Source organism: Mixophyes fleayi, chromosome 4 (assembly GCF_038048845.1).
Source record: "Mixophyes fleayi isolate aMixFle1 chromosome 4, aMixFle1.hap1, whole genome shotgun sequence".
Taxonomy (NCBI): Eukaryota; Metazoa; Chordata; class Amphibia; order Anura; family Limnodynastidae; genus Mixophyes; species Mixophyes fleayi.
In genome coordinates, this window is record NC_134405.1 from 178,176,609 (window position 1) to 178,202,279 (window position 25,671).

The following is a 25,671-nucleotide window of genomic DNA, read 5'->3' on the forward strand; positions in this document are numbered from 1 at the left end:
GATAACAACACAGGACTTCGGACCGCCTCTACATCATATGATTGTCATGTCATAACTATACTCTAGCACCAGCGAGTACGCTGATGAGTAGTGTTGTGTGGGGAAAGCTCCTTAGGGCTGTTAGTACAATTGGTGTGAGCTGTCAATCACACATTATCCACAGACATCACAACACGTGTGACGTGAGCAGGCTGTGACGTGAAATCGTTTCCCAACATATTTACTCCATTTGTACAATTCGACTCCTGATTGGCTCTAAGTTCTGCTGACAGCGCCGTCTCTAACTGGAGATGGCCTCGCAGCTGAGCCTGCGCCGCTAGGAATGCTGGGAGTTGAAGTCCCCTCTGGTTGGAGTACTGCCGAAGGACTAGGGGATCTATTGTGTAGGAACTACACTTCCCGTGGAGCTGTGCGGCCGCCGCTCCTGGCTCCCCTCCGTAGAGATGACTAGTGCAGCATGTTGTACCGTGCTCTAGCTCCAGCTGAGTGTCTGCTCCGGGATCACACATAGTGAGAGGGGAAGAGTCCGGGCTGTGGATCTGCAATTTCTCTCACTTGTTGCTTCTGGTCAGAGTGAGTCCCTTTTTTAAATCCCAATTTTATGTGTGTCAGAGTCATGTCTGCACACACTCCATATGGATTAGTGCACTCATAGTTACACCGCGCTGTTCTGGGCCACAGGTGTTGTTTAGTCTGACACCTACATGTGCTTCTGTGTCCGGAAAGTGGCAGTGGGGTTTTTTTTTGTTATATAGTACTTCACAGGGGACTTAAGTGAGTCGTGGTTTGAATTATACCTAAAACAGGTATACTTTAGACTTGACATATCCACTGCTGGTAGTGTATTTTCTTTTGCATTATAGCTGTAAGCATTTATATAATTCCAAGGTGCACACGTATGGGAGGTATTAAACAAATTTGTACGAGGTACACTACTCTTACCAATGTGACATGAGCACTGCCTATACTTGATTATATTGGATTTTATATTCAGTATGCCAGTCAGAAAGCAGTGATAGTGAGCAGAGGGTTAAAATGAGGCAAAGGTCGTGCAGCTATCTTTATTTTTTTATTTAATGTATTATTTTGTAAAAGTATCCTGAAATGTTTAATAAATAACGACTTTCTTTAACCTCCTTTTGTTTTTCACCAAGGCCTTAAATAGTTAAAGCTGTTTGTTTTAATTGCACTTGGATATAATGTATAACTGATCTTTGGACATAATTGTATACCATACATAGAGCAGAGCTTTGTTTGTTTTCTAAAGCTGGGTACACACTACAGAAATTTCAACCAACTTTTTATGCCGAGCGATTTTACACGTGATCGATGTTCCGATCGCTCGGTCCATGGACTGCATACACACTAGCCTTGTTTAGGACGATAAAGGGAAGAGCGGACGTCCCTTTAGCGACTTTTTACAGCCATGTTGTCGTGAGCAATGACTGTAAATTCGTACTCACTGTTGTGGATCGGTCGGAAGTTTATACACACTACACAACGGAAACAAGTTTGGAACGAAAATATTAAAATATTAAACAGTACAACCAACCAAATGAGGCGACAATCGTCCATTTGGGCAGACTTTCGACCACCGTGTCACTGCACACACTGACCCGACTTTTGAACGAGCGGTCGTATGTCGGCTGATTTAGCCGATTATTGGATGAAAACTGTGTAGTGTGTACCCAGCTTAAGAGCAACCACATAAATAACCCAACCTCCCTTATATATAGGCTCTATAGAAAAATACAGATGGAACCAAAAAACGTGGCATGTGTATAGCGGAAGTTTCACAAGGGAAAGTACAAAACAATGCATTCATTTAATCTGAAGGTGGTAAACCCATTTAGCAATGTGTATAAACATTTGGATACTTGATATAAATCATTAAAAGCTTTGACTATCCTTAGAGGTTAGGCAGCATATGCTGCTATACATTGTTGTTTTTTTTATTAATAGTGGGTTATTTTTTTATGCCAATATGCAATACAGTCTATATTTAAGATAAATCAAGAGCATATGCCTGACCAATAACACCTGCAGTTTTATTTTGCTGGTGCCAGCTTATGTAAGTTTGAGGACTATTTTATTTACATTTTTTAAAGAATAGTTTAATAACAACTTAAATAATGGTACATTGTATCTTCCTTTATCAGAAAAATTAGTAGATGTTCTTTTCATACTGCTGAGAGATTTTATAATCTGTGATACGTCATCTCACATCCTCAAAGGGCCTGTGCACAGGGAGACTGGTGGAAAGTGGACACTTCTTGAATGAAATGATAGAGAATTTATTTTCTCTGTCAAAAGCATCCTTTGTACTTCATTTAAATGCAGGACTTACTTGAGCCATTCCGTGACAAATATTTGCTGTTTTTGTTTTTAAGTACATTGTCAGTGAGTATAGAACAGGTTTACCATTGAGATAAATGATCTTTATAATGTAGAATTGCAGCTGCAGCCACCATGCAATAGATGCTGGGACCTGCACCATACATGAAATACATTAGTTTTGCCTTTTCTTTGAGATCTTAGTGTGGTTGGATGATGACCACTCAGATTTTCCATCCATCCCATAATGACATTTAAAAGATCCTGGGATTTGCATCCATTTAGGTCTATTCATGCCATCATATGTGGCCATTTAAGTCTGATATAATCTCTGTGTGTATGGGCGTCTTTTAGCCCCTGACTTTAAATATCTTCATTGCTTGTTGCATAATCAAAGCAGAGTAATTCTATTGCTGTACAATTTCTCATTATGCAAAGCACAGCACCACCACTACTTTTTGAGAGATCTGCTTATACATCTAGATGGATGAGGCTGAGTTTGCAAAACTCATTTAACTTGAAGTGTGCGTATTAAAATAAAGAATCTCAGGTTCGTATGTATGAACACATTCATCCCAATTGGATAGTTTTTGGGGTTTATGGTATGTTTCTCCTAAACGGAAGCATGATGCATGGGTTGTTTTACATACATTGAGTTTCAGCCACGTTTGTCCACTGGAGACATCAGGATGCGTTTCTGACATAGTTAATGAAAATTGAATGGCTATGAACATGGATATCTTTCTTCTCTGTTGTAAACATTCTGTTGAATACACTGATGATGTTTCAAGTAAGTGTTTACTGGACCATATATTGAGCAATGCACAGTCAAGGTGTGGCCAGTGGTTGTCAATGTCTAGTGACGGGGTATTTGCCATCAAGGTCAATGATACAGCTGACACAGAAAAATGTACATACTCCTGGTGTTTCATGTGTTTGAGTTGAGTTCGCCCCACGTTCCACATGAATCTACTTGTGAGGTATGTTTTCAAACATTTGTCACAAAACATTCACCATAGCATAGCAAAATGGCTGTTTTTTTAAACTAGACACAGATAATGGGGGACATTACTACCCGGGTACTCATATTCCCCACCACCACAATTTGCTCTGGGTCACAGTAGCACCTTACAGTGCTGGTCTTCCCTGGAATTTGGGAAGGCAATTGCCTAGGAGTGCTGGATAAAAATGTAGTTGAAGTATTGAATATCTGTCAAGGTGGCTGGTTAGGTACACCAACCCAGACCCATACATAAGCTAAAGACTGACTGTAAGGGAGCAATATATCATGAGTTACTCTATTTGCAACATGCTGTTGGAACCCAAGCCCAGCCAAACAACCCAATCTTGTGACGTATATGATGTAATGCTCAATTGTCTTTATCTGTTCATTCATACAATTTATGAGTAACTCAATCAAGGTATGGTGGTGAATCTAAGATATTTGGGCTGCAGCTCAGATTTTGCAGTAGAGTCCCAGAGTCTTGGCTCAAAGCCTTGCTATGATTGCTAAAAAGCATAATGGATCCTTACAGACAGTTACTTCAAAATGGTGTATACATGTTACATAGTTTCTATTTTATGTGGCTAGAATTTTGAACAAAAGGAAAATGTAAGACTTCTTGGACATCCATCTATCAATTGCAAGTCAATATTTGAAACTTTTTTGCAACTTATACTTTACTGCCCTGTCTGCTTTGTTTGCCTATCTTGTGGTATGCCAAGTATGCTGCCCAGGGAATTGCAGGGTTGTTGGGGTTCCACTAGTCCTTTTGTCTTTAGACTTGCAGTGAAAAGGTGGGCAGCAAGGCAATAGTAACAATATTCTTTTTTAGTAGTGTTTTATGCTAAAAATGACTAATAGATAAATCTGTGTATCAAACAGTATTGTGTATTTTGCATTATGGCATCCTTTTATGATTGGTATCAACATTGTTGGAGGAAAAAAAAATACTTATTTAAAACGTCATTAAGTATATTAGAATGGAAAGTGTTTCAATGGTTTCTAAAATAAGCCTGTTTTCTTACTTGCGACTTACCTTGCTCTAACCTATGTAATTTAACTTATTTTGGATATTTTGATTTATAGTTGGGTTTTGTTTTTGCTACTGTAGTAATAGCCTATCATAGTGGAAATATCTTTTGTAGAATAAACCCTATTTGAGAATTGGGCTTTTTTTTTTTTTTTTTTTTTAAAAACAAAAATGTAATTCCAGTCATTATAGGGGATTATTGTTGCTGTTTTTGTTGTTGATGCTACATGTTCTTTTCACATTCTGTAAGTTCCTCTATAGTTCTTCATTGTAACCAGGGACTGCCTGCTTTCCATTATGCAATAGAAACCATATTTTTATTTCATAAGGAAAACAGGCTTTTCTTGCCTTTTAGAGTAGCAGTAGTGGCCATGTTTTTCATAGGGTGAGTTGTGTTATGATTATATGCTTGTGACCAGAGTTGCTTAGTCATAAAATACAGGAAAATTTAGTCTCTCAAAGGAGTTCAATGGAAATCCAAAGGGAGGGGCATGTTAATGTATTGCTGGCAAAGTCTTCTAAACTCAACTTAAATGTTGCCAAGTGTCAAATAATTAAAGGCATAAGTTTGTAAAGTATTTAAGGGGTTGGTGTAGTCTTGGGTTATTGTGAAGGTAACCATACAGGGATCGGGTACAGATTGTCTTTGAGGCAGAAAGAAACACAAAAGTACTGGAGTGGATGATCGAAGAATGTAGGGGCACAGACAAATAGGCAATACACAGATCCAGCTTTTCAAAAACTCCTCATAACTGCCATTAGTGGTGTCCTCACTCTTGTATGCTGAGAATGCAAACTATATAAATACCTGTCTTAAATGATTTGTCACCCATTCACCTTTTGAGTTTACAAGTGCCAGTAGCAAAAAGTCTTGTGCAGCAGCACTTGCCTAATTCTGCCTCACAGCACTGGGGTCATGAGTTCGATTACTGATCATGGCCTTATCTGTGTGGAGTTTGTATGTTCCAGTGTTTGCGTGGGGTTCTTCCGGGTGCTCCGGTTTCCTCCCACACTACAAAAACATACTAGTAGGTTAATTGGCTGCTGTCAAATTGACCCTAGTCTGTGTATATATGTTGGGAAATTTAGACTATAAGCCCCAATGGGGCAGGGACTGATGTGTGTGAGTTCTGTGTACGGTGCTGCGGAATTAGTGGCGCTATATAAATAGCTGGTGATGGTAATTCCCATGACTAAGCCTGTAGGGTGCAACGTGTGCCGGGCTGTACATTGTGTATGACGTCACAGACCTGGAAGTCAGGAGCCGGCAAGTGTCAAGGAGCCGCATGTGTGAGAATAGGACATTGATTATTACTCTGCTATAACATACTAAATCCATTAGTGACGTACAGGGGAGGGGAGCTGACCAACTAGTACATAGCGATTCAATTGAGTAGATTGGCATAACACACGAGTATTGCGGACGGATCTAAGTGATATGTCTGTCATTAATCCAAGTACACAGACCAGTACCCGATCCTGGAGTTACCCTTGTTATAAATAGAAATTAAAATACATTTGTATTAGAATATATGATAAATCAGTTTTGGCCTGCAACTTGTGAGTACCCCCAGCCACTAGATATTATTCTCTTCGAAGTGCTAACACTAAGGATTGATAATTGCTCAGAGAATCCCTATGATATAAGGACCCCTCTCTTAGCTTAGAATACATTAATACTGCTAGAGTATAATCATGCCAGACATAACTAAGAAGATGTACCATCATGTAATATGCACATCACACCTGTTGTGTTTTTGATAGATTGACTGAATAATTCCAATATTATGTGATGTGTTTTTGATAGATCAATTGAATATTTTAAATTTTTCCAATATCTATATGAACATATGAAATAAAGTAATACCATATAATAAGGTGTAGTAATTTAAGGAGACAAACCTTCAATGTAAATTGAGACAAATAGATCAATGTAAAGTTTTATTACACCTAGGATCTTCGTAGTGTTTTGTGTAACTATAGGTATTTGGATTACATAATATTGGCACACAGGTAGACTACACTGAAGGATCTGACTGTGACTTATTTTTACTCTTCACCTATTTGATTTTTATATTTTCGCCTTTTTGAGACCAGGCTAAGAATCAAAAAGTTTTTAATATATTAATAAAAGTTCACACTGTAAATTCTTTATCTGTATGTTTAATTGAGAAAGCGCCCCCTCACATAACTTAATTTATTAGTTATATGCACATGTTAGGTGAGAATTCCAGATTAGTTGTGTGCCAATGCCCATGTGATCACAGGGTTCCAAAATGGAGTATCGGGCAAAGAGACTATTTGAACCACTCGTATACGTTTCCTGTCCTGGAGGAAAAGGGCAAACTCCTACCAACTTGCTTCATGACAGTATACAGTGCAGCTCCTTCTCTTCCCCAACGTCTTTGAGTAATTTGACAAGCTGTCTGTGCAAAATATACATATATCAAACCTCAGACATTTATTCAGTTGCTGTGTGGAGATCATGTCTCCCAAACAAGAGTCAATAAAGGTTAAAACATCTAGATGATAATGGCTAGAGAATGGATGGATAGATGGACATCCAGCTGCTTGGCAAATCTCTCACTGAAGGCCGAGCCCTTCTTGCCCAAGATGGTGCTAAGGCTCGTGTTGGGTGGGCCCTCGCCTCTGGAACCTTACACACATTCGTCTTGTATGCCTGTATAAGTACTTCTCTGATCACACTGGAATTTGAAGAGGATTACTTCTCTGAGGTCCTGTAAAAATTTGTTCCGTGTTTCTAAATACTTTTGTCTTGGATGAATAAATGGAAATTGCCCTCACCAAGTCCAACAAGTGCAGTTTTCTTTCTTTTTCATCATCATGTTACGGACAGAAGGATGACACTCCTGATTAATGTGAACTGTAGCTACTATTTTTGACAGAAACGTTGGATTGGCTCAAAGTGCCACTTTATCTGCATAGGTATTAATAAAAGGGTTCATGGGTCCACAGTGCATGTAATTCTCCAACTCTGTAAGTAGAAGTAACCACCACTAACACCATCTTCAATGTCGTCCATCTCCGAGGAAACTCTTGTAGTGCTTCAAAAGGGGTCAAAGGTCTGAGGGTTGAGGTGCCATGGAGTTGCAAAAGACCTAATAAAGGGACAGAGCCTTTTCACTGCTTGGAATAAACAATAATCCATTTTTTTAAGCTAATTTGGTATGTCAGAAAACACTCAGTGCTGACACGTGTACATTGAGTATAGATAAGGCAAGATATGTAGAATAGTTTATGCAGTTGGATTGCGTTGTGATAAACGTCTTCCAAATTCTAGAATAGCTTATTGTGTGTATAAGTGTGCTAACCACTGGCTCAGAGACTTCTTTTACTCAGTCTCCATTCCATTAAAGCTAGTTCCTTCAGATTTGGATTAAGAATCGAGCCTTTATACAGGAGCTTTTTTTTTTTTTTTTCCCCCCTCTGCATTTTGTTAGTATTAAAGTGATTCTGGTAATGAGAAAAGTGGTCTTACAAAATAAGGATTGTAGAGGAATATCACCTGAAGAGACGATTGGTACAGCTCATAGCCACATACATCTGTATCTCTTGTGAGTATAATTACAAAGGGGAGAGGTGTAATCACTTCACCTGTGTGAGAATTTTCGAATGTTTCTTCTCACTCTGCTGCCCATGGATGGCACATTCTAAGTGCCCTGGCACTGAGGCCATGTCTGATTTCAGTGTGGTTTCAGGTGAAATATGAAACTTTTTAAAGTGATTCTCCTGCTCTCTATCCATGGGATCCCTCAGGGGCCCCCCATTTTCAAGAGGTACCATTGTTTTGGCCAACACACTAGCTGTAGGTGAAACTACCTTTGGAACCAAGCTCCAATTTTGAACCCCTTTATCACTGAACAGATATACTCTAATCTCTGAAGCTCTTTCACCTGTTCCTGTTTTTTATGTACAAGTTCTTTATCAAATTTCTCAAAACGTACCGCAGAAACTTTATTCTTCTTACTGAGATCTTCAAAAAGGGGTTTGAGTCTCTGTGGCCTTTGTTTTCTTATCCATACCCATAGACTTGTAGGCTATATACATGTGAGCAAACTTTCTCATTGTCTAGATTAAACATCCTAGGTGTTTAATTTCCCCAGAATCATTACTAAAAGGGTCTTCTAAATTTCCTCAAGAATCCCACTCTGAAATTATCTATCAATCAAAATCCATCCTTATCTGAGATCTTGCTCTATTAAAGCCTTGCGTTGCGCATACATCCTCCTTGGTCACACAAGACTACTTCTTCCAGACTATAAGTTCCTTAAACTGAAGGAGTTGATTGATTTTATTGTATTTTTTCCATTGGCATGAGAACTACATTGTACAAAAATCCCTTAAAGGTTTATCACATGCTCCATGCTGTTGCCGTTTGCTTTCTTTCTTCTCTTCCACGGGGTCTACAAAAGTACTGAAAAAAAACAGGATTACAAACCTCAATTTTGGAACCCTGTCACCTGTGACAAGGCACACTCGCATGTGCAAACCGCTGAGGTCTGTAAACTAACGTGAAATTATATTTATTACACCAGGACTGCTCCTTGAGGTTCCTGGGGGAGCCAGATATTTTTCTGTAGTGCAGGGGCTTGCCTTGTTTGTGGTCCCAGCGATGCACCACCTGTGGTGTAAAGCAGAGTATTGGGCTCTAATAATAGTGCAATTTAGAATATATAGATCTTGTTGTGCATTGCTTTGTATTTGTGCACATTGTTACTAAGTGTCCCATTACTTTTAATGTAACAGTATACATAGCAGCACTTGCTTCATCATTAAGAGAATAATCCCAAGTGGGTGTTCCTGGGCTTATTCAGCTGCATGGCATTACGGTATAATAGTAACAGAACTAATGTTTGTGTCAATACACGCATAAGGATAGGAGCTCTGAGAAAGTGTTGCCGTTTGTATGTAGCTTCTCGGGTGAACTTCTCCTGCAGAGTGGCACTTGTATTTCAGAGCAGTGAGAGGTTAAAAACAAACAAACAAACCACTCAACAACCAGATATATGCTAGTGTGTGTAACAGGCTATTTGAGCACATTTAAACATTTAAAGCGGTGGATTACCTTTCTAACACACAAGTGGTGATCCAATCCCCTTATATTCACTTCAATGTAAACAGGAAATGGATTATGGAGGGTGAGGTCATAAAAAGCAGATTGCATTCAGGCCCCCACAGTCTCCAATTCACAGTCAGAACTGTAATATTCAATTGTGTAGCAAGTGCCTGATGTTTACATTGTAAAATCTCAAAAATATAAAATCCAGGAGATGACTGTTTGGGTGATTGACCCAGCGAGTTCCTCATTTGCCCTTATTTTCTCTTTATGTCCAACTGGATCTCTGGAATATTTTTTTTATTATTGTGGACCAAAAAGTTCAGAAAAAGATTACCTTCAAGGACTTGACTATTTGTGGAAGCAGAGAGTGTGTCATTAATTTGTACCATAGTAACACTGTACAATCCATAAAACAGCAAAAATAAAAATAGTACTGACTTGGATCTGTGCATATGACTGTTAAATAGATAATTTGTTAAAACAAAAAATGATTCCCTTGCGTGGCCAGTTCACGACATTCATAGCTCCCAGGGAACACATCACATTAGTGGGCACCAATACCTTCTTGTACTATATCCTAGTGTATAGAAATTGAGTGCATTACGTTTCCTTGAGAACAGTAACTTTCTACCGGCATACTTTATGCTGTGGTTTTTTAATTTGAATTATTATAGAAGCAACCATCATTAGTTTTAGACCATGAGATAGGCCTATAGTCAGGACTTGGATTTGATGTATGATTGAGACTATTAGGTTAAGCTTTAGCTTACTATTTTTATTTATATTTTGACCCAGGAAATATTAGGGTCAAATCAGTCAAGCAATATTTATTTATTTTTTTTAAACAATGGGACTTTGTGTTTGTCAAGAAATAAAAAATAAATGTGAAATATTTCAGCACCAATTACCAGTAATGCACTTAACTTTTCAATTTTTGGTACACTTTTTTAGTCTTTGGTAAATGCTGCTAGCAGTAAATGGACTAGGTTTGCCGGTAGATTATTGTTCTTTGCTGCTTATTAGTCAACTATCGCAAGGCCCAACATTTGAACATCAGATGTGTCGTTTGTTTGCATAAACCTCCTCCTCATCCCTTCTCAATCTTATTTGTTCTTCTCATGCTGTGTAACTAAGAGTAGGCTGCATTTTCTTATGCACACATTGCTGCTGCATATAGTATTTGAATGGTGTTCTATTTAAGAGTATTTTTATATATTGCCATTTTTCTAAGTGGTTGTAGTGAACATAGAGGAATTACAGTTATATGGATTAACCCATAACATTGTTGAGAATAATGCCTAATCATAACTGCAGTGTAGATGGGGTATATCAAATGAATCCATTGATAAATTCAGTTACTAAGGTGTAAAAAGTTTTTGTTTTTTTGTTGACACATAGAGACTCCAGTGAGCTGTTCACAACTTGTGGTCTTACATAAGGATGATGGCTTGCTGTATCTTATATAGACAAATATAATTCAGCTTCCAAAATGCAAATTACAATCAATATAATTTGGGATCAACCCCATATTCATAAATGGCACGAAGGAGAGCAGTTCCTATGTCAAATGAAGCTGTCTGCCAGGCAGAGAAGGTGAGGAAATCGGTTTCAGCTCAGTGGATACGCTGGATTTATGCTGTTTGGTATCTATAAATTCATAATTTATTAATAATAAAATTGGGTCTGTGACACTCCACAGGAAAGCTAGATCACATAGTAGAATTGGGTATTAAATCAGGGAACATGCAAATTTTTATTGTAAACAGTGTCACAGACCACAACTCCTGGAGGTGGGGAAAGGTGTGAAAGTGTCTGTTAAAAAGCTGACACCAGTTACAAGAAATTGTCAGTCTTTTAGGAAATCAATCATCACTGATGATCTGTCCATCTTCAAGCCAATTTTCCTTGGTGCAGATTATATCACTTGTCTGTAAATTATACTCTGCATTTAATCCCTTTATTTTACATGTTTTGGTTATGTATGTTGTCACAAATACGCTCCCAGCTGCCGTGACTTTGGGGGTGTTTGCTATATGAGGTCACACGATTCCAGCCTGCAGTCTCTCTACCTATCACACAGGTTATAGGCCTACTGCGTCGCCCCAAACAGTGCTCACACCTCACACACTTTAGGATTGCCACCTCCTATTGAAGACGGGCAATTGGACCCCAATATACTGTCCTACACTGGCACACAAGGCTTCTAGCTGCTCACAGACTAGCATGACCTACACCAGCAAGTACAGGGTTAACTCTTCACACCTCCAGACTGTTACACAAATGTAAATGCAAGCACACACAGCTTGTTAATCAAATGTATCAACAAATCACACACTGGGTTAACTTGGCCGAGTTATTTTCTTCTTAACAGGCTAATGGATTTGTTGGAGTATCAAGAACGCAACATATTAAGTTATAGATTTAATATGCAAAAGAACAGGGTATACAGATATAAAAAATAATGAATACACAATTATTAGATTGCCATAACAAGCAAAACAGTTTAAAATAAAAGGGGTTACATTCAGAATATCACTTACTTGAGTTACATAATCTGTGCCATGGGAAACTGGCTAGGAAGATGGACAGCTTATCAATGTGAATTGATTTCCCCAAAAATTCTGACCCTTTGCTATACCTAGTCTCAGCCATTTAAAGACACTGCCACCCTTTCTACCCACAGGGGGTTGTGGCCTGTGACACTTTTTTCAATCTTCATTTGCATGCTGCCTGATTTACTAACCAACTCCACTATGTGATCTAACTTTTTTGTGAAGCGTCATACACCGATCCCATTTCATCATTAATAAATCCCCTATGACTGTCCATCTTTTGATACTAAACATGATGAAATTTGGACACTGTGACATACTTTTTCCAAAGATATATGATTTTAGCTGTTCCCGGATACCAACCGTACACAACCCTAGTGTGATTTCTGCTCCTCATTATGGAGTTACACCTGGATTTCCCAAAATATGAACTATGAAGGTATTTTCCTTCAAAGCTCATATTTCTATTTACTTGTATAGGCCTTCAAAATGCTGCCTTGGACTGCAAGGATGTCCAGCAGTGACCGGCCCCACAAAGTCTATTCAGGTGTCCAAAAACTAACTTGTCAGGATATATTTCACAGCAAGAGCCCTTTGAAGCTGCCATAGGTGACACTTCTATCTTCTCACACTGGAATGTGCAAAGTCCTCCAATACATTTACATCAGACTTTCCGTCCTCACATTTTCCACTTTAGTGGCTGAACTTATCAATGGATTAATTTGATATAACATATTTACACTGCAGTTAGGATTTATCCCTTATAAATAACTAAGTTCCCTATGTTCATGACATGTATCAATTTTTTTTATTACCTGTAAGCATTGTACTTTTTGTATATTAAATCTAAAATTTAATTAGTGCTGTCCTTATTGCTCTAAACTAATTTACTGCCTGTTTAGAAGAGAGATATTGCTTGGCTGGGTTAACCCTTTAGATACCAGTGTGTTAACTGTTTAGCTACCAGAGCAGAGTGTGCACAATTGGGTAATTGAGTCATAGGTTTGCTTCGGGCCTTATACGTAGCTGGAAGCAGTTGCGGAGTAGTGTGTGTTAGTGTGTGTCTGTGTTGGGAAAGGAACAGGGACGGGCTGGCCCCGGGGACAGGGGGGCATCGGCCCCCTCGGCCGTTCAGACTTTACGCTTTTAGGGCCGGCCGCCTGCCTCCCGATACAGTTTCCCCGGTTTTTTACCTGCGGCCGCATCTGATGACATCAGATGCGGCCGCGTCAGCGCACAGGCGGCCGCATCACATGACAGGGCATGCGGCCGCGTTATCAATGATGCGGCCGCATCCCGTGTAATGAGATGCGGACGCATGTGTGCCCCCCGCCTGAAGTCTCTCAGCCCGCGCCTGGAAAGGAACCAGCTAAATCTGTAGCCTGAGAAATAGGTGAGTGTGAGTTTTTGTTTGGAATCCTGTGTGTCCCCTTACAGTAAACTTTCAAGTCATGAGTGAGGTTTGTGACTGGTAAAGGTAGTCAGGAGAGAGATCCTGACAAAATAGAGGTGATGTATTGTTTGACTGTGTCAATATAGGATAAGTTATTAAATCAGGTAGTGGCTAGAATGGCTATCCCTGACAGTGGTTGTTGTTTTTGTTTTATGCAGGTTTTCTCCGGTGAAACAGAAATCTGTTTTGTTATGCAGGAGGGCCAACCACAAGAGGTAAGCTGGCCCGCTAGATCCCTTATGTTTGTTGTGTTTGCATTATTTATTTGTGTGATGCTATCACAATAAATCGGCATGCTGATCGGGACTTTCAGATGTTGGTAAAATCGTTAACGATATCGCATTGGGAGAAATTTTCTGTAGTGTGTACCCAGCCTTACACAGTGGTTCATTGAAACCGTCACAATAACAGGGCTGTGGAGTCGGTACGCCAAATCTTTGACTCCCACTCCCTCTATTTTACTACTTATTGACCTTGACTCCATCATAAATGTCAAATGTATATTAATACATAATAAGTTTACTGTAGCAGAATGGTAGCCCCAAGGCATCTTCATCACACACGTTAAAACATTAGGCTACTGGATTAGTTGAACATAACATATTTTTAAAATTTTAGAACACGAAAACTGTGCTAAATTCTTATGAAAATAAATATTGAATAAACTATGCTTTTAATTTTAAAAAAGGGTTTTAACAGAAACATAGTCTTACATTTTACATATTCTTTATTTTTGAAATATATTCTAACAGAACAGGATCATATTAAGCTGCCCCCTGCATATAAACATTTTATTATAAATATATATAATTATATTACCAAATGCTTTCCTATAAATATCTAAAACTACTACTCTGCTGTGTATGGTAAATCTATTTGAAAATGGAATAATTACAGAAAAATAGGATAGTTCTATAATCAATATGATATACATAGGACTATTGGGCCACAAATATATTTAATTGAGCAAAAACCTCAACAAAAAATGCTGTGAGATTAAAATATAAAACACTGTTACTCACTGCACACTAAGGGGGGAATTCAATTAGCAGCAAAGTGTCTCGCAACAATACCGGAGACACTTTGCAGCAGATATTCTTACAGAAATATCCGCTCCTTTTTCCTAGCGCCCCATAGAGGTGCGATGAAATATTAGCTGATATTTTTACTGTAGTAATACAGTTCCTCAGAACATCGCGGCTAATTGTAAAATTATTTTTCAATTAGTATTTTTTGTAAATTTATGAAGAATTTGTCCTCGGGGAAAGAATTGCCTCAGTCAGATTCTCCTTCATGGATACTCTCAAATCTGATCTAATTATTCTAAGAGCAGAGAACAACCTCTCGGCACTAATTTCGGTAGGTGGCAAAGCAGTAACCACCAGGGCAACATCTGACAATTTCTGGATATAAGGGAATGGCTTCTTTCACTGTTGGTTTTGATGAATGATCATATCTTTCTTTTACTGCAATGAATAATATGCAATAAATGTCTTAGCGACACTCTAATTATTGCCCAAGTGTCCTCATTTGACGGCACACCAAAATTCTCCTCCCACCTAAGTTCATGAGAGGGGAAATTAGATTGTAGGAGACCAGGAGGTTGTAAAGTGTGGATATAATTTCTCTTTGCAGAGGCAAGTGTACACATAGGGATTCCAGAGGGGTCATTGGTCTCGTTATATCGGGTTTGGGGAGAGTCAACATAGTGTTTTGCTTGGAGAAATGCAAATGGGTTTACGTTGGGGAAATCAAATTTCTCTCGTAGCAACGGGAGTGAAATGCCTGTGAATTTTTACCCAGTGGGAAACTGGAAAGCTGTGGTAAGAGCTTTTATATTGCCTGGCACTCCCAATTTTTATCACTTAAGGACAGTCTTGTTTACCCTGTGATATTTTGTGTTGCCCCTACTAAATTGAAAGGTGGCGATTCAATTCAGCATGATCCTCCGAACATCGCCTCAAAATTTCTGCTCTTTTTTTGCTGCACACCTTTTTTTTTTTTTTTTTTTTTTATTGTTGAAAAAAGACACCAGTCCATCAAGTTCAACCTATTTTGGATCTCCTGCGATCCTGCACTTATATTTGTAATTAATCCAGAGTAGGCAACCGCCCATCTGTTTCAATTTTGAAAATCACCCCCAGACTCAATATTGCAATCCAATTTTTACCCTATATCCACTACTATCCTTTATTTTAAATTAACGGTCGTATCCCTGGATACACCTTTCCGCTAAAAATTTGTCTAACCCTTTCTTAAACATATCTATTGAATCTGCCATCACAACCTTCCCTGGCAATGAATTCCATATCTTGACTGCCCTTACTGTAAAGAACCCCTTCCTTTGCTGGTTGTGAAATTTCCTCTCCTCTAACCTTAGGGGATGACCACGTGTCCTGTGTATGGTCCTTGGGGTAAAAAGTTCCCATGAAAGCTCTCTGTATTGACCCCTAATGTATTTGTACATAGTAATCATATCTCCCCTTAGACGCCTCTTTTCTAAAGTAAACATGCCTAAACTGGCTAACCTTTCCTCATAACTTAATGACTCCATACCCTTTATCAATTTTGTCGCCCTTCTCTGAACCCTTTCTAGTTCCAAATTATCTTTTTTATAGAGTGGTGCCCAGAACTGTACTGCATATTCAAGATGAGGTCTTACCAATGATTTATACAGTGGCAAAATTACACTGTCTTCCCTTGCATCTATGCCCCTTTTTATGCATGCCAATACTTTGTTTGCCCTTGCAGCTGCTGCTTGACATTGAGCACTATTGCTAAGTCTACTGTCTACGAGCACTCCCAAATCCTTTTCCATTATAGATTCTCCCAAATTAATTCCATTTAATTTATAGATTGCGTTCTTGTTTTTGATCCCTGAATGCATAACCTTACATTTATCTGTGTTAAACCTCATATTGCAAGGGATGCAAGGGAAAATGAGCAGAGATTGCAATGAGTGCATCAAGGCGATGTGTCTATGTGGACTGTTCCAGAGATGCATAGCATTGAATTGAATCTTCCTCCAAGTGTGAATAGATCTACTGGGAATTTATTCCCTCTGATACCTCTGGTATAAACAGGAGAATATTTTTTTAAAAAAATACTTGCTTGCTGGTAACGAATATGATAGATCCTGAAGAAATTATTACTATCTTTTTGTTTTAATCTGTTATATTTAGACTGATTGAAAGTTGCACTTCATTTTTTTTTTTTTTTTGCTAGAGGCATGTATGTGATAAGCTTTAAATATAACAAATATGTTGTTACTTTACCTGCTAAATATTAACAATATTGTTAGATGAAAGCACCCGTTGATGGTATGTGTGTGTCATGAATACGTTAATGAGGCCCTGTCCCGTATAAACAGTGGAGATTCTGGGTCCTAGTGAATTAATAGGCTGCATTTTCATAAATATTAATTTGGCTCGTAAAACATTTTTGCAGTGTTTGGTGACGCGTCCACCTTAACGGAGTTTCCCTCGCATCTAGCTGGCAGTGCACTAATGTGATCTGGTTATAGATTGGGCTCCCACTTGATGGTGCTATATGCATGCAGTATCCCTAAATATTAAGGGTTGTTTATTAATTGCTAAATATCAAGTTTTGTTTTTTGCCAGGTTGGTACGCCACCAATGTCTACATCGGATGCAACGGAAGATGGAGCAGCTGATTCTTCTAATTTACCACACAACATCTGTGAGTAGTCTCTAGGATTGGGAGGGCACAAGTTGCTGCACCTATTAACATTTCCTTCATTTTGTACTTTTGCCAATGTCTTGTTCTGTAACTCTTCCCTATTGTCTACTTTGAGTGCCTGACATATTCTATCTATATCACTTACTATTAAGTAAGAAAATAAAAATAGACCGCTCTATTGTCTGTTCTGTAAATAAGAATAAAAGTACCTTCCAATCATTTACCATTGGGTCGATGCCCCACACCCCATCCCTTTTAGGTCGTTTATTCTATTTATTTTTACTTGAAGGATTTGTGGATTGCTTACTTTAGGTTTACATATAAGTGCACTTCTAGCTCCTTTAAAAGTGAACAATTGTTAGGGTGTATTTTAAAATGTGCTTTTTATTTGTGGATGGATATCCACCAACCTGCTTTCATGAATTTGTTTCTAAAGCAGGTGCCTATACAATCCTTGTTTTGTTTTTGTTGGGAGGCACTATATATGACATAGTGAGAAGAAAGTGTCATGTTTACCGCTGAGAAATCATTTCACATAGTAAAGTTTAGGTCAGTGGTTCTTAACCTTGTTGGAGGTACTGAACCCTGCAATTTTCTTTTTTTTTTTTTTTGAAACATATTTTATTAGGAAGATTTTTCAAAACAGTGTAAAGGTTAAGTTACATTGATCAAACAACAAATACCTTGCAAATGAGAAGAATAATGTGAACTTTGTCAATCAAAGTAAAAACATAGAAAAGAAAGAGAAGAGAGAAAGCAGGGGGGGGGGGGGGGGAGGAAAGGAAGAAATGTTAGTATGGTAAGAGGGGGAAGGAAAAGGGGCACCTGACTTGGCATCTAGATGTATTACATGTATATACCATATATTCAACGTCTTCTGACGCTATATTCATTAGTTTCCATTCTGATCAGGCCTTGGTTGTTCTGTACCATAGGAGGTGAGCCAAGGATCCCAAATAGCACGAAATTTATTGGGACGGTCATTGAGAATGCTTGTAATGTGTTCACAGCTATATGTCTGCCATATTCTATTGATAAATTCAGGCAGCGATGGGGATTCTGGGTGTTTGCAATTTGCTGCTATTGCGCATTTAGCTGCATTAAGCATATGGCCTATGAGCGCCATTGTATATTTGTTAACGTCCGGTATAGGCCTATGCAATAGTGAGTATGAGGGGCAGGGGGGGAGTTTTACTGAGGTGACTCTATCAATTAAATTGTGAATTTTCCGCCAGAATTCCACAAGTCTCGGACAGGACCACTAAATATGTTGGAATGAGCCTTCCTGCCCACATAGTCTCCAGCATTGACTAGAGGAGTCAGGATATATGGCTTTCAAGCGGGTTGGGACCAAATACCATCTATATAAGAGCTTATACGAGTTTTCCTTGGTACGGACACAGATAGAGCTCTTAGTGACTCGTGACCTGATCTTAGCCCGTTCCTCTATCTCTAGTTCAACGCCAAGGTCTTCATCCCACTTCAGCTCATAGCGATCTTTGGCAGGTTGACGAAATGCCACCATGATGCTGTAAAAAGTAGAGATTAAACCAGTAGGAAGGGATTTACGTCTGCAAAAAGTTTCTAAAGGTGTAAGTTGGTATATAAGCTTAAGCGTTGGGATCGATTGATATAAGTGTCTCAACTGAAGGTATTGATAGAAACGGTCATGGGGAATGCCATATCGTTGTAAGTCAGCAAATTCGGGGAATATCCGCATGGGCGCTATGTCAGTAATGAATCTTAAATCTCGTCGGGACCAGTGGTGAAAAGAGGAGGGCTGTTGTCCTGGAGGAAAAGCTGGGTTGTTCCACAGTGGAAACATAGCTTCCGAATTTTTTATTAGCTGAAACGTGCGAGTACTGTAGTCCCACATCTGGAGGGAGAAACGGGTGGTGGATAAGAGTAACGGTAGTGGTGGTCTATGTTTGATTGAAATCCAAAGTAATGTATAGGGCGAGAGTAATTGCAAAAAGGTAGCCTCAATGTCTACCCAGAGCCTAGTGGAAGATGGAGAGTGAAATAAAACTAGCTGGGTCAAGTGTGCAGCATTATAGTGTTTGGAGATGTTTGGGAGGCCCACCCCTCCTTCTGAGTTTCGTCGGAAGAGCGTGCAGGCCTTTACTCTGTGTCGCTTGCCTGCCCAAATAAATCTAGTAATTTGCTTTTGGAGGGTCTGTAGCGCAAGAGAGGGTACTCGAACAGGGAGGGTTTGAAACAAATAAAGAATTCGTGGCAAGAGGCTGAACCCTGCAATTTTCATACGTGCATTCACCGAACCCTTCATAGTTGGAAAAATAAAATGTGGTTTTCATTTTTCAAACTCAAAACATAGATATATATTTTATTTGTGCACAAGATGAACCATGCATCAGTTGCACATAAAATCACTGTGTTCAAAGAACAAAACCAACAAAACATGAATGTCACACAAAAACATAACTCAATAAATATTTACTGCAAATCAATGTGACTTTTGCTGTTGCCTTTTAGAGACAAGTTCAGAAATGCGCGTCTTCACCTTGGCAAGTGCCACTCTCACATTATTTTCGCAACAAAGTCTGTTCCTTTTCTTTGTTTTTATGTCTACCATCCTCGAAAAGGATTGCTCAAAAAGATACGTTGTAACAAACGGTATGAGTATCTCAAGGGCTTTCTTAGCAATAAGAGGTTATGGTACGATTTGGTGACCCCAAAACGTTGAGAGCGTTCTTGTTCTGAAGAGTTGCTGTTGATCCTGGCTCTGCTGAAGTTCAATGATTTCGTTGAGGTACTCATCAATGACATCTGCTGTCGCAACACTAAACGTGAACGGCTGTCACACCCATGCTGGATATGACTCTCTGGCGGGGAAGTATACATTGAGACTTTGCGAGCTCATCTAAGTGCTTGGCAATTGCTTGCTCCGTTTCCCCAGGTACAGAAATGTCCCCGATTCCAAACTCATCTTCGATCTTACTTACACAGTCGTCCAGCAGGGGAAAGTTTGCGAAGTTATCATTCTCTGTTCGTCGTTTCCATAAAGGTAGTGATTTTTGAAAAGCCTTCAGGTTTTCTTCCGCTTCGATGATGTTGACTCCACCCCCCCTGCATCTGTTTATTGAGAGCATCGCAGATATCAGCCATGTACGCCAAAATGAGAATGAACTCAGAATTTTCTACGCAATCTGCATGACAATGTTGGTGCTCTCACAAAAACAGGGCTGATTCCACACGCATGCCAAAAACACGCTTCAACACCTTTACCTGGGATAACCACCGAATGTTAGGATGGTGTAGAAGTACCTTGAATTCACAGCCCATTTCATTACACAGCTCTTTGAAGATGCGGTGCTTCAGAGCACTATTTCTCACATAGTTAACACACTCCACTACAATATTTAATACTTCTGCCAGTTTTGGAGGCAAAGTTTTTGTTGCCAACGCAAGCCTGTGCAGAACACAGTGCGTAACTATGATGTGTGGTGCAGCAACTCTCACCAGCGCACCAAAACCAGAGTTTCGGCCCAGCACGGCTGGAGCTCCGTCCAAACAAATTGCAGAAACCATATCCCAGGAAAGATCGTTGTCTCTGAAGAAGTCATCCACAAGTTTCTTCACGTTGGCTGCCTTAGTTGTTGTTGTAAGAGGCTTACAAAATAAAATCTTCCTTTATCATGTTGTCTTTCACATAGCGCACAAATACAACAAGCTGGCTTAGATTGGAAACATCGGTGGCCTTGTCGAGTTGGAGGCTGAATTTTACTGGGCTTGAAATCAGATCTGCAACTACTTGAGCCAAAATGTCATTGCTCATGTCATCTATTTCTGCTGCTGATGGTGTCATTTGAAAGAGCAATTTGGGACAACTTATTTCCAGCAGCTTTTCCCAGCATGATATACCCATCTTCAGCGCAACTGGTTTTACGAGTATTTCACCAATGGTGTGTGGTTTTTCCTGCTTTGCGATCAGGTACGCAACTTCGTATGATGCTGTTAAAATCGGCTTGTCGATGGGTACAAAGCCGAAAACGGCCAGAGTGGCACTTTCATTGAATCTGGCTCTCCACCTTAAATTCAGCAAGCGTTGTGTTCTTCTATTTCCCATCTCCATGCAGCTTTAGGAAGTGTTCCTTTAGTTTTGCCGGTGCTAGGCTAGAATTGCTCAACTTGGCATTGCAAATCATGCATTGAGGACGCGGACTTCCATCACATTCTGTTATACAGGTAAATCCATATTATACGTATTCGTCCGACCACTTTCTTATTTTGCTCGACATAGTACGAAGGGATTGGAATATTAAAAAGGAAATCACAACAGTCACAAGTCTACTACTGAGCGCACCAAGTTCCTTGCAGCACGGATATCAAGGCCAAGCGAGCAGTCAATGATGGCCATGCTCAGCGTGACGTCATACGAGTGGGATGAACGGCAGAGCTACCAGGTCGTGCCATCTATGGCATTTTTTGCCATAAATTACGCAACAAATTTTAGAATTTGCCATAAATATTCGTCAATAGTCTTTAGTTTCTTATGGTGAAACATTGAAAATGCCATAAAAGTATTGTGTGAATGCCAAAGGTATATTAATGCACCTGGCAACTCTGGCGAACGGAATGTACACACACCTCCGCCGAACCCCTGGGGTTCGATCGAACTTTGGTTAAGAACCACTGGTTTAGGTTTACACATTGATCTGTTGTATGATTTATATGTGAAACCCATGATGTCCCAGTTGGCTTTTGAGTTTAACTGCTGGCATATCAGCCCATAAGCTTTCCTGCTTCTAGATCGTATAGTAAGTAAACCTTGCCACTTCCTCCTTTTGCATTCACACATTGGTGAATACATCCGTGGAACTTTGTTTCCTTAATGTTTGTGTTTATTTGTGTATGAGTCTCTGAAAATGTCCAATACCTTATTTGCCCATGGTTGTCAGGCATTGCAAATTGAGTCTGAGTATGTTTTCTCTGGCTTCATTGTGAAGTTGGAATTACTCATTTTTGGTCTCTTCCTGCTAAAAAAAAAATAATAATAAAAAAAAAAAAAAGTAAGCAATTGCAGGCTACTATGATACCCATAGAGAGTTAGATATGGATCATATGTTTAGACTATAGATAATTCCCATTAATGCAATATGTCTGAGGTGATCATTCTGATGTACCTTCCATTTGTGTTCTGTAGTAGCCTGCTTTACCTTTTTTTTTTTTTTTTTTTTTTTTTTATATTTATTTATTTTCCTTGTTTGTCTTATTTAGCAGATGCTGATGCTTTTCGGATTCTGTGGGAGATGAAGATGAAGAAAAGACAGAGATGTCCATCCCTTCCAGGAACAGTGACCGAGCTTAGCACTGAGGAGGGCAGTAAAGTGTACATTGTAGGCACTGCTCACTTCAGTGACAGCAGTAAACAAGATGTGGCGAAGGTAACTGCCAAACCAGCTTTCAAAGAGCAATTGCAATTTCTTCACCTTTTTTTATTTTGTCCAGGATTTAGTCTTGACAATGTCTCCTTGTAATTTACCTATGTATAACTAGCTTTGCAGAGACTTCTAGCTGTCTATTGCTGGAGATCTGTTGGGTTCTTAAAATATGATTAAACTGCTATTGATAAATATTACGGATAGCTCTATGAGGCCGCCAGTGATGTAATATTACTTAAGTTATTATTGTATTATTTTGTCTCCGTAATATAAAATTTGTTGTCTCCAGACCATACAGGAGGTTCAGCCAGATGTGGTAGTGGTTGAGCTGTGTCAGTACAGAGTATCTATGTTAAAAATGGATGAAGAAACTTTACTCAAAGAAGCCAAAGAAATAAATCTGGAAAAACTTCATCAAGCAATTAAACAGGTATATTGTTGTTTTCTAAAATCAACTTGCTCTCCTCATTGTGATGGTTCTTTGCTGTCCTATTTCAAGGTCTGAATATTTATTTAACTTTTTTGATTGCGTTTGCTGACTGGGCAATTAGACCTTTTAAATGTAGTAAGACAGTGTAACCAAGTGCTTAATTAGCTGATAGGTAGTGCGTGGACTCATTTGCATTAAAGCCTTTAAAATGACAGCGTTGGCAATCGGAAAAGGATACATTTTATGGAACAATGTCATTTTTAGATACCCCTTTATACAGAAATAACAGCATTTTGAAAGTAAATTTCATAATTTTAATTGTTTTTATTCCTTTAATTTATGCATATCTATGTGCCCATCTCAGAACAGCTAATCATTTGGATGTATTTCTAGTGTTCTGTAAGTGGCTGTGAGCTACTGCTGGAACTCTGTGTTCACAATGGCTTCTAGTTGACATTAAAATTAGATTAACTGCTTCAATCCAATCTTTTTTAAATGAAAATTATTGACTCCGGCTAATCAGATTTGGTATTCTAAATAGGTTTGTCTTGGATAGATTGGCACCCACACGTCTACTCTTTTGACAATATTATCTGAATTGAATGATTAGATTTTTAAAAGTTTAGCAATCTTTAAAATACAGATTTTACAATAGGGTGGCGACAGACGTTCTTGCTAGACCTAGAAGAGGAAGTAAACGGGATTATCACGTATATTAACCTGTCGCCAGTAAATGTCACTCTATTTGTGTGCTATTATCTTAAATATTTGGCAGTGGCATGAAACCAGTCTTCAACAAATGAAGATTAAAGGACAAGCGTATTCTCTACCCACGCAGCAGGCTTTGACTTGGCCAAATAGTCCAGTAGGGTAATGTTCTCTAGATACATATGTAGAACAATACTTGAATGAATTCATTTGGTATTTCTTTTGCTTCACTCAAGATAGATAATATTTATTGCAATAATTTTCTTCCCATTCTCTGTCAATTCCCTCCTGCTTCATTAACGTATTTTTCTCCCTTTTTGCTGTTCTTTCTTTTGTACTTGTGCCAGAATGGAGTCATGTCCGGCCTCATGCAAATGCTCCTGCTGAAGGTGTCTGCTCACATCACTGAACAGCTGGGAATGGCCCCAGGTGGGGAGTTCAGAGAGGCATTCAAAGAGGTTAGAATCCTTTACATAACTGGATTTAATCGTACTGTTATTTACTAGAACTGTATATTCCTATTTACAACAGTGCTCAAAGATATATTCTAGAGAGTGATTATTATATATATATATATATATATATATATATATATATATATATATATATATATATATATATATATATATATACACATATATATATATATATATATATATTTATATGGAGGAGGCGCACAATAGTGTAGTATATTGATATATTATTGGAATCACACAGGAATACACTGGTGTTTTTGGTCCTATTGTGGAGAGGAAACCAAAAAAACCAGTGTAGAGGACACCACAAAAAACTGTAGTGCACCCAATAATGAGGGTATAAGTGTACCAGATATATGGTGGCAGCTTATTGTCTTATAGTGACAGGACTTGTAATATTTCCATGTTCTATAAGTGAAACCCACATAAACCAGGACACACTTGTGCAGATATATGCGTACCAGAAATCAGTATTTTTCAACTTGTCTGTGGAGAGATCTCACAGCTGATCAGGGATAGATCACAAAACTGGATGCACAGCTGACAGCCTCAGGAAAAGGACACACAAGGGACCATAGATGTATTATCAATTAGTACATTTTAATAATAAAAAAGTAGCAACTTATAAGTTGAACAGCAAACACAGGAAACATCTCCCAATATAATGGGAAACTCAGTAGTAACTTCTCAGCAAATTCTCAACGCGTTTCGTCTATATAAATGTCAGACTTCATTAGGAGAAAAAACAGAATATCAATATCAAGGATCTGAATCCCTTAATGTAGTAAATCGCGCCATTTCGCGCGTGCGCACTGATAACCGGAAACAGGAAGTGGTCACAATACATATATGTTCCTATGGCAACTTGCCAGTTCAATTTGTATGAACACCACTTTCCGGGGCAATACAATACATTATATAACTAGACCTAACTACACCAATATAGATGCAATAAAAATACAACCAGGAACAAAGTCCCTTATAAAATGCGCCCATTAAACATACATATTAATAACCGGGTGCCGGAAATATGGACGTTTCCACGGCAACCTGATAGTACACCAATGCATGCGTCTAGCTAAACTGCGCATGCGTGAATATATCACTCAAACTTTAACAATGAGAGATTACAAATGATAGAGTGGGAGTATTTATGTCTGGAGACCCCTCCAACATACAGCACTACATGTTCCTATGTACAGACATATTAATAGCTAAATGCTAAAAAATATATAACAATCTTAAGCGCGTCTCCATGGTAACACAATATTATATTAGCGTTTGCACTAAATACCAAAACATATCTCTCTAACCCTCCTGCGCATGCGTAATCAAATTTAAATAGTAAATTGACATAAAAAATATATTAAACATATATAAAAGTCAAATATTGCCCATTGGATCTAACACGGCAACATAACCGAGCATAAGATCACTATATCTACTTATAAATATAAATATAAAATATAAAAAAAACATATAAAAAATATAATAAATAAAATCT

The 25,671-nt window shown here is 38.7% G+C and overlaps 1 protein-coding gene across 2 annotated transcripts in view; it reads left to right on the top strand.

Moving 5' to 3' along the window:
- Positions 1–250: 250 nt before the first annotated feature.
- The window catches only part of TRABD (TraB domain containing), a 40,893-nt gene continuing 15,472 nt past the window's right edge, over positions 251–25,671 (top strand). The window contains exons 1-6 of one of the 2 annotated variants that reach the window (XM_075208904.1): positions 251–573; positions 13,611–13,667; positions 17,073–17,151; positions 22,390–22,556; positions 22,843–22,983; positions 24,039–24,149. In XM_075208904.1, the coding sequence (XP_075065005.1) occupies positions 13,644–13,667; positions 17,073–17,151; positions 22,390–22,556; positions 22,843–22,983; positions 24,039–24,149 (522 nt within the window). In that variant the 5' untranslated portion in view covers positions 251–573; positions 13,611–13,643. The remainder of the gene's footprint in view (positions 574–13,610; positions 13,668–17,072; positions 17,152–22,389; positions 22,557–22,842; positions 22,984–24,038; positions 24,150–25,671) is intronic. The other variant, XM_075208905.1, reaches the window with a different exon arrangement.